The sequence below is a fragment of the Anneissia japonica genome, unplaced genomic scaffold (genome assembly GCF_011630105.1).
Source record: "Anneissia japonica isolate Jap-2015-1 unplaced genomic scaffold, ASM1163010v1 scaffold44224_len116398_cov150, whole genome shotgun sequence".
Taxonomy (NCBI): Eukaryota; Metazoa; Echinodermata; class Crinoidea; order Comatulida; family Comatulidae; genus Anneissia; species Anneissia japonica.
The window spans coordinates 89,393-100,093 of NW_022706332.1; the positions used below are offsets into that span (position 1 = coordinate 89,393).

Below are 10,701 nucleotides of genomic sequence, written 5' to 3' on the forward strand. Positions count from 1 at the left end.
TACAACCTCTGAATTTGCCTAGTAACGATGAATTCGTCGAGAAAATAGTAATATTTTATGAGAAATAGTCTGTATTTCTCATTTTTTTAATTCTTTTGCGTAAAACTAAAATTCATGCCAATATTTTTCCATGATTTATAATAATTGGAGTAATGCAAATGCATATTTTTAAAAAAAAAGTGAAATTTTGCCGGGAATGGGGCTTTAATATGATAATTATGAGATCATTATTCATTGTGCTACATTGGCAGTGCGTTACCTGTTGGTGCAAACGTTGGCGTAGCTGCCAGCGGGCTTCGAAGATCCTTGCGGATGTAGATTTTATCTGTGGAAGCGGCACAGTTTCCAGGGGACTTCTCCCTTTGCTTCAGAGGTGTTCTCTCACACTGGACAGCTGGAGTAAATGGATGTAATTTGGATTGCACTGTGTGAGAATGGCACAAAGTAAGGAAAATCTGTAGTGCGTGAAGGATGGAAGGTGACAGAGTAGACAAAAGCAGATCAGAGAACAAGAGACCGTCACCAGAAAACAGTTAAGCAAAAATTCCAAACTACTGCAATTCAAGTTTTAAACAGGTAAAAATAAAAAGAAGAGAGAATTCACACTCTTGCAAATTTGACAATGTTAATCCTTCTGTTGTACTTTAGTCAGAGGATGTCTTGCTGTTTTGTTTACTATAAGTTCTCTTGTTCCAGGTTCTACTAATTAATGAGATGGCCTGTTTGTAGTATTATAAAAATGTGATTACATGTAACTCTAATTATGAATCATACAGAATTTATAATGTTGGTCTTATCGCTAAGGCCTTTACGCACTTCAAAGGATTACTAGAACAAAAACTGTTGCCATTTGCATGAAGAGGCACAAAAGTAAGACTTTTCAAAGCTAGGCCCCAGAAAAAAAAAAAATTTTTGATATGTCGTACAACTGATTTTACTAATACTAAGACACAAAAACTCTAAAATGGTTATAAGATACAGATTTTTGAAAGTGGAGGAAAAAGGTGGAAAAGAGTGATTATGCCCATTTCCCCAGTTTTTAAATATTCAAAAATCTGTTATCTCAATCACTCTTTATGTGCCTTTAGAAAAATCAGTTCTACAATGTATGACATTCTTTTCCCTCTTAACCTGTACAAGTAAAAGTCCTTGCACAAAGTAATTTGTGTCTGTATATGAAAATAATAAGTGCAGTATTCTTCGAAACCACTTTTGTTGTGTTGTATAGAATAAACAGGCACCCACTTCTTTGTGCTTTTTCATGGTAATGGCAACAATTTGCTAACAAAGCATACTCAGCCCCCTAGAGGATATAATTTCATAATGTTACAAGTAGCATTTACTGTGCATCAGCATTTCAACCAAACTAGGTGCACACTTATCCCCTGGGCTGAGAGAAGACAACATGGATAAAATTCCTTGTCTAAGGACACAAGGAGACAGCCTGAGTGACAAACCCAGACTTTAAGTTTTGGAGACAAATTGCAACCAGTATACCACCCACTTTGCATTATTCTGATTATTCTTGAAGTCTACACAAATCCATTAAAAGCACCACGAGGCATACCTTCATTTCATTTTATTGCTTCCATCAATCATAGTAAATATATATTTTCTAGATATATTGGTGCAGATATAAATCAGCAGAGTGATTTTGTTTGTCTAAACAGATTTATTCACCACAACATCAACATGCATACATGATAATGCAGGGTACATCTATTTAAAATTTAGTCAAATAAAAAATTATACATTGAGTAAAAATATAGGACAATAATTTTACTCCATTCCTTTTAACTTTACAGTAAATTTGGTAATTTATTAATTTTATATAGACACAAAAATACTTAAATTAATAAAATATCAAAGTATTATGCAGAAGGTTTTAATAAACATCCTGTTATTTTTACATATTTTTTTTAAAGATATATCATATTTTTGTTAAATTTTAAATGTTTCTGTATGATGCCAAGCAAAGGTTATATTTCCTGTGTTGTTATTGCACAATAATGTAATCCTGATTCTTAAATTTTCCCCCAAAGCAAACTATAGCAGAAGGATACAAGATGAATTATTACTAATATATTTCATATTTATCTCTATATCTCAAATTGATTGTTTTGTTTATATCCATAAGGAGTTATAAATGTCAAGGAAGTCCTGATGCAAAATGGTTTTCAAACTCGAGTCTATGAGCAATTTGCTATAAAACAAGTTTTAATCAACTAGTCGTATTATGATAACCAACCTTGTAAAACTGAGTCTCCGCTAATACCTGACTTAGTGTTACGAAAATTTGACAATCACTCCATAGCAACAATAACTGTTGATTGCTCATCAAAATCAATAAAATATGCGCGTACTAAATCTCCAATCACACACATTTAACAATTTAATATAAATAAATATACAATATTTAATTGGTTACAATGTTTATGTTTATTTCTATTTATCTTATGACTAAATTGTTTACTGTATATTCCTAAAGAGAAGATTTTTATTTATACATATTTTTAATTTATTATTTGAACTTACTTCTATTTACTTTTGCAATTGCATATTATATATTTTGTATATTAATTTAATGTAATTCTTATATTTACTGTTATATTTAACCATACTCTGATGATTATATTTAGACTTGCAGAAGACATGCTTTCTGTAATTTGTATTCCTACATGTTGCGAGATTTTGCTGGATGGTTCACCCTCATTAAATACAGTTCAAATAAAATTAAATAAAAATTAATTATAAGGCACTTTAACACGTTGACTGCCAGACCTTTTTTAAGGTTCCTTCCCGTGTGCCAAAACAAGTTTACATGTACAAATATACTTTTTTGAAATTTTATCTAGTCATGTCATCAAAATGAAGTGTCTAATAAATTGGCGGGAAAATATTAGGGGGCGAGTATACTCGTCGATGGCACTGTGGTAGAACTTTTTACTGGCTATGCCAAGTGCGAGTTATCTCATCCGCTTTTTGCATGGGTTGGTATATGTTCAAAGGGCGCCCCCAATTGTACCGCTCGAGTGTACTACCGGCAACATAACACAACGGACATACATATGTCATTTGTACGTTATCGTCTAGGTGTATCTTCCCCGAACTACCAGCCGTTGAGTATGTGGCTCTACAATGTATAATTGTTATAAGTTATAAACGCTAGAATGTTTCCCCCGATTTGACGAGTATACTCGTTCCTGGCGCCCTCGGCAACACCCTGTGAGCGAGTATACTCGTCGCTGGCAGCAAACGTGTTAAATGTGTAAATTTCTTTCTTTTTTTTTTAAAGGAAAAGGATAATTTTTATATTTCTTGTTGTTTTTTATGTCCAAAGAAATTCCAAGCTGCTTGTAGATCAATTATATAGTCTCCAAAAGCAGGCTAAAAATTATAGAAAACCTTTACCGATTACAACATAGTTTAACTACCATTATCTATTAAAGGATTTAGCAGGCTGAGTAGTAGGATTCTCCTTTAAACCTGCAAAACCTTCAAATTTCAAATTAAAATTTATTTTCAAAATTGTGTTGATTATAAAATAATGGGATGGTATTAAGAATATGTTTATGTCTGAAAATGAAATAAAAGGCAACTACATTTAATGAATCAACTAATTTTTGAAAGTGCATAGAAGAAAACACTACAGATACATATCATCAACTTGCCCTGTCCTATATTAATACAAGGAAATACGTTTTCAATCTATTTTTAATTTCACTAAAATGATTATCTTCCCTATTAAAAACAATAAATTATATTAAACTTCAACAGGAGTTAAATGTTATGATACATTAGAAAAAAAAAAAAATTTCTGACAATTAACCTTGTCATTTTTTTTTTTTTCTTAAATTAATTTATATTCATAAATAGGACAAGACAGGTCAACAACCGTGTGAACAAGGTCTATCACCATAGTGTTAAGCCTCTACAACCCAGCTAAATGCAAGCAAACTGTTTATAATCTTCAAAGGGTACTTACAATCTGGTTTCATGCCCATGGTGAGGCACTTTTGTAAGCGACAGTATTGGCACCGGTTCCTGTGATGTTTGTTGATCGGACAATCTTTGTTGCTGCGGCACGTGTAGCCCAGACTCTTGCGGATCGACCTCTTGAAGAAACCTTTGCATCCTTCGCAGCTGATCGCACCATAGTGACGTCCTACAGAAGGCAAAGTATGTAGTAACACATATTTTTTGATGAACGAAAGATGATTTACATGTGTACGACCGGTAAAATGCATGATGCAAAGGAAGTGGATAGCATCCTGTTATGACTCTGGTAGTAGGTCCTATGACACAATACACATTGTTCTTCAATTTGTGGTATAACTACCAGAATGCTTGGTGTACTCTTCTAAACATGTTTGAATCAGTTAACTATAAATAAGATTAACATATGAAGTATCTTTGCAGCAAACCTAAATTCTTTTGAAAATAATTACTAACTATTTTAAAACCTTTCGATCCAAAAACTAAGTGCAATGGAAAAAATAGTCACAATCAATATCATCATAATCATGTCAGTATCATGGTTAATATTTAAAAAGAAAAATAACAAAGATTACTTTTAAATTTTTATTTTTTGATTCCTTATAATAATAGCCAAATATATCTAGCCTGTTCTACTAAATAAAGGAAATTATTAACGTGATAGACGATAGATTTGTTTAACATGACTTACCAGAGGCTCTGTCACCACAAACAACACAATATTCCACAGGCCTCTGTGGGGAGTACTTTTGTGTCCCTGGGCTTTTGATCATCAAATCCTCATCACGTAGCTTGGCTAATCGTTCCATCGTCTGATGGTCTAGCCCAGCGACTGTTGTTGGGATCTTCACGATATGGTCAACTGTCTGTTGATTAACACTGACCTGTTGAACTTTGTATGCCTCTACAGGATGAGGGCCTGCTTGTACAGTGATCTACAAGAGAAGATATAAATTATTTTGTTAATCATCTTTAATATTCATTAATTAGCAAATTATTATAACTTGAAATTTTTTATTAATAATATATTATTGATTTATTTGTTTTAAACACTTTTTAGACAATAATGAGATTCTTAACAATGTGTACCCAAAATTCTATTGTACATTTAGGCTTGAGAAGCTGGATTTTCGTTAAGTTGTTTAATCAGAAGTTACTGATATCTACATAAAAATACTATATTAAGTAACATAATAAACAGAAAAACTTATTACTTCCATCACTCTAGTAAGGACATACAAAACGACATCTAGTAGCAGTGATGTGCAACGGTTAGCATAGACTAGTCAATTGAAATAATATATGCATGGCACAAAATTAGTACATACATGTAATGAATAAAGCATAGCAAAACCTGAAACATTGACTGTGAAGATTCTAAATGAAGTGGGACAAAGATTTGAGTTCAAAAATAACCAACTATTGAGAAAATTGCCAGCAAATGAAATTAACCACAAAGAATGACCAATAGACAACTGCTGGGTATCAAATGAAGACAAACTTTTAACCTCCGAGCTACGAGTCTCATGATTGAATGGGGATTGCTCATTCATCTTGTGCAGAAATAGAAAACGTATGGGCCTCGAAAAAACTCATACGGATCATATTAAAAGAAAACAAACTGTAGAGAGCTAACCTAGTTAACTGCAAAGTCCATAGTGTAGCGTCTATGTCCGCGCTCAATTTAGTGTACAAGGCCAATAGGTTACCAATATTCTGAAGAGTGTGAAGGAAACTCGCATTGGCATTATTAGTCAGGGGTTCTCGTCGGGTTAAACATGTGACCTGCCAACCAAGCCTGCTCTCAACTTTTCCTTTCGACCTGACATGCATGCTACTGTGCTGTGTGAATCACACTTCCTGTGATAGTTAGCATCTTCCAATTCTTATTTTTTCTAGATGTTGGATTGGTTGGCACTTGTCTGGGAGTGCCTTCGAGCCGACAGATGGCCGCCATCTCCGTGTGTTACGATTCATAAATAAAGCATCATCGAAAATTGAAAACACTTACAACTGCTTTTATAATTTTAATCAGAATTGAAAGAAGCAATTTCATAACAAATTTTAGCAGATAAATATAACGAATAAGAAATTATCATTTGAATTTATTAATCTTCTAATGGAAGCTAGACCTGTTTACATTCCCTTTTCATATTAAATGTTAATTTGTTTATAAAATGGTCTGCTTTGTACACTGACTAGGTCATTATTAATGATACGAATGTCTACTAACTGTACTTCTATCTTTTTCAAAAAATATACTAAAAACAGAAATATTTTAAGCTTTAAAAATGAATAACTCATGAATTGAGAAGCGAGTAAAAAGTCATGAAAAATAAATCAGTCTCTGAGACTTAGTTGCAAACAATGGTTTTTACTTCTTTTAAAAAATAATTAGTGTTTTTTCAAGGCAGCTATATAGCTTTATATAGCTATTAGCATTTCTTTGTAAAACATCAACTTTTAAATTGTTCATAACATGTGAAATTGCACTGAAAATAATACAGCTCTAACTTAGACAAATCTCAGAGTACAAATTTAATTAATTATTGTTAGGTTATTATCACACTTCATGTTACTGACGTCACAATTATAACCCAGATAACTTCCACCCTTTGATATTTATTAAACAAGACATACAAGTGTACCAGGTCATGATCACAAGTCAATGATGACACAAGTAAAGAATCTATTTCTTTTAATCAAATTATTCTGAGCTAATTAAAGTAATTATTTTTATGGACAAATTTTAACGTTTCTTTTTTTTTTTTAAATTAGTTGTGACCAAATAAAGACAGTAATTCACTGCATCGACAACAGATACGTTGTCATGAAGAACAATGAAAAAAAGGCATTTGCAACTGATCATTTTTAACAACAATCTACTCAGAATGCCACAGACAATCAGCAGACAACATCAGAAAGAAACACTTGCAGAAAGCGGAGATGAATTTACCGGCCCGCGGCCATACAGAATGGCTGCGCACATTATAATAATAAGGATAAAAGAGGATAGAATAGTAGTACAGTCAACAACTGTTTTTTATCAGAGCAAAACCAAACTAATCATCATCTTTTCTTTTTGAAGAACTACTAACATGAATGTGAAAATTCCACATTGCAATGTGACGTTCAGAAGCACTTTTTAAAATCTTTTTCAACTTGGTATTGGATTATGCACTTTAATGCAACCAATAATAGGACTGAAACCTGAGGATGTTTACATTTTCAATTGACATATAAGCATGAATATAGTATCTCTCTAGCAAGTGGGAGATATTTTAGAAAACTCATGAGAATCTGTTTCAAAGTTGTTTTTACCTGATGTGGAGATGCGACGTTCCCATGTTCAGATGTCACTTGCACGATCTGCTGCGGATTTGTTACTACAACCTGTTGAAGGATAGGAAGTTGGTGCGTCTGTTGTACTTGTTGTAATCCACCTTGAATCTGAACCTAAAATCAAAAACAACCCCATCATCAAATACTAATTCATTTTTAATATTGATTATCCATAAATATTGGTGTATACTTGAAATTAAACTGAAATTGAAATACCAGTATTTAGATTTTATGTACAGTAAGTTCTGTATGCTACAAAATCGCTTCACTGTTTTTAACTGCATTTGCTACACTGAATAGAGGTCCCCGAAGACATAGGAAAGGCTCCCTGATTGGTCCCCGACAAATAGGCAAAGTTGAAATAGTTTCAACTTTCCCGATTATCAGGGACAAATCGTATCCACTCACCAATCATCGGCCAAATACCCTAAATGTCATCAGCTTTGTCTTGAAGATCATAACTTGATATTTCGCTCACAATGTGAAGTATCCGTTGCTTTAGTGAAATTTTTTAGGTGATGCTAAAGTGAAAAATATTGCATAGGGCCTAGTTGCCTACATTATATTCTGTGAATACACTGTAGAAATGTACTACACTAACTGAACAGCCCTGCCAAGGAAGGCCGGCCAACGACCTAGTGGAAACAATCTTCAGATAGGGATAATGGAAGGCCTAGAGTTGGTATCAGTCATTTGTCAGTGGGTTCAACGATATTGATAGTGTCACCAACAGCTCTTTGCAATAATGTGTAGCAAAGAGACACCAGGCATACCGGAACATTTATGCTAAATTTGAAGACCAAAACAATGCATCAACCTATATTTTTCATTTATTTTTCATAGAATAAGTTAACTATGGTCTTCCTAGTGTCAGGCACTGTTCTTAACATAACAATCCAAATTGTAAAATCCATAAATGTGGCAAATATGAAATGACAAAAATAAAATAGGCAGATTAATTTCTGTTGAGTTTAAACGGTACTAAATTAAAATATAATTAATATTATCATTTATATATAGTAAAAAATATTTATCAACTACTGTATATAGTGTAATAAGTACATTAAACTAAATTACATGCATTAATTATTTATAATTGCATTTCTTACTGTTATTTAATATTAAATATAACTATGTATGAATTATACTATTGAATGAATTAACTGCCAGAGAAACATATAATCAATAATTCAAGTTGTACATACAGTAATGTATCGAAAGTTTATGTCCTAACCTTTCTTCAACATATTATTCGTAAAAAAAATAATTGTAAAAAACACAATTCAGTATTTAAAAAATGCCATATATTCCTGCTTTCTGTTTCAGAGTTAATAATGTTATCAGTAATACCAGATAACATGCCATACCTATTTGTGCTTGAGTAATCTAAGAACCTAAATATAATGCATGAAATTTTTATCTACAGACATTAAATCTATCAGGATACAGCACACCACATGATGTATTACAATAAACCATTGGAGATTATACCAGCTAGTAGTGACATACACATTTAAACTATCCATCAAGAACTTATGAATAATTTATGTTCTATAGTGACATAACCATTTGACCTCCATTGCCATTAATGCAATTTTTGTGTCTACTGCCCCAACGGGGGCATAGACGTTATGTCATGATGCAGCAATTGAAAATGGTGGAAAATCCGGTTTAGGCATGATGGGTACTACTACCACGACTATTGACAATCGAATAGCGTTAGGAACTCGAACACGCATTATAGAGAGACGCAGCATGCGTTTGCCACAAACGCCTTTTACCGTCATTTGAAGGACGCCCTCTAGAACATGGTACAGTACCGGCCATAAATAATGCAAATTTTTAGACGCAACAGACTCATCCAGTTTCCGTCATGTTTGCGTACACGTCCGTTCAAGGCCTACATCTCGACGCACTCGCGTCTTCCTAAAATTGTTTATCAATGTCGATCACATCAAATTAACAATCCCTATTCAGTCCTGTAGTACACAATGGATGCGTTGTTGTAACAGTAATTCCGTTAGTTACTGTACTTTTGTTTTTGAGTCATACATTATTTGAAAACGTCGTTTTCCTCCGCTGACTGACGATCAATATAATCAAAATGACGGTAGCCTAGCAAACAGATGCAGTCGATTTCTGGCTCCGCAGTTGACAATTTATTTAATATTACAGAAGTACTCACATTTTCTCACATTCTCAATTTATAATAAAGTACAGTGGTACTGCAGTAAATTATGTTATGATAAATTATACTCCAGGTACAGTTGGGCCCTGGCTAGGCCCTAGTGTAAAATATTAGGTATTTTTATACAGAGACAATCGGTGCAGTACGAATCCATGCTGCCGCCGTGGTGTCATGAAAACATGTGCTACAGCAAGTTCATAGTTCACCAATCAACATGTTCAGACAAGCCGTCCGATGGGTAAAGATCAATTGGATTCAGCGATGTTCTTGAGTTGATGCAAATTGTGAAAGAAAGTAACAAGTCCTATAATAATATAATAATAATAAAATAAAATAAAATAATAAAATATATGTCAGGGTATTATTTGTTATATTGTGTGTATTCAATTACAACAATATATCGGTATTAATACATGTTATAAAATGAGAGTATTATTCTTCCTTAAAAAAAAAAAATTCATGCCTTGATCATTTACGGCAATGTTATGTTAATGTTGAAAGAAATCCTAATGCTTATGATATCTCGATTAGGCCTATTTAAAATGATTGACGGTACTCTTAGGCCTACTCTATTTTGTTATGTTCCTAAATTTTCGTTGCTGTTAATTAAAGATTTTTTAGAATATCAATCAATCAATGGATTTAAAAGGCATATACCAATACAGCTGTCTGGTGAATAATAATAGTCATATAAAATAATCGAAGCAATGGTGTATTATGACTGTATTCATGATTATGTAATAAAATATAATTTTCGATTGAACTGATTGAACTATAATGAGAATTGCGAGATACACAATACTGATCCACCACTGTGCTTCACTAGTTTTTGCAATTACTGTACTGTATAAGGTATACAAGACGTATAGTGTTGGGCGTCACCAGAACAACGGGCTACAGTAGGGTGTGACTGATCGTCAGATTCGGTGCACGACTTGTTGCACTATTATTGTTATTGATTTTAATTGGGCGCATGTAAAGCAGATTCGGTGCATAATGATGTACAAAAGAAAAGAAAAGCAACAGTACAGGATTCTTTTATTGTCCCGTTGTAACGAAAAAGTAAAATTCGTCTCCTGATACAAAATAAGTAAAAAATTACTAGTATAGACAAAATAATCGACGGACATATAATACAGAATATAAAATTATTGACAAGAGTTAGTGTATCTATT

General features: G+C 33.0%; 1 protein-coding gene across 5 annotated transcripts in view; it reads right to left on the minus strand.

Moving 5' to 3' along the window:
- The window catches only part of LOC117106110 (orphan steroid hormone receptor 2-like), a 33,551-nt gene that overhangs the window by 9,608 nt on the left and 13,242 nt on the right, over window positions 1-10,701 (minus strand). For 4 of the 5 annotated variants that reach the window (XM_033247450.1, XM_033247452.1, XM_033247453.1 and 1 more), the window contains exons 3-6: window positions 7,318-7,452; window positions 4,688-4,931; window positions 3,986-4,165; window positions 260-424 (exon numbers count right to left, since the gene is read on the minus strand). In XM_033247450.1, coding sequence (XP_033103341.1) covers window positions 260-424; window positions 3,986-4,165; window positions 4,688-4,931; window positions 7,318-7,452 — 724 coding nt within the window. The remainder of the gene's footprint in view (window positions 1-259; window positions 425-3,985; window positions 4,166-4,687; window positions 4,932-7,317; window positions 7,453-10,701) is intronic. The other variant, XM_033247455.1, reaches the window with a different exon arrangement.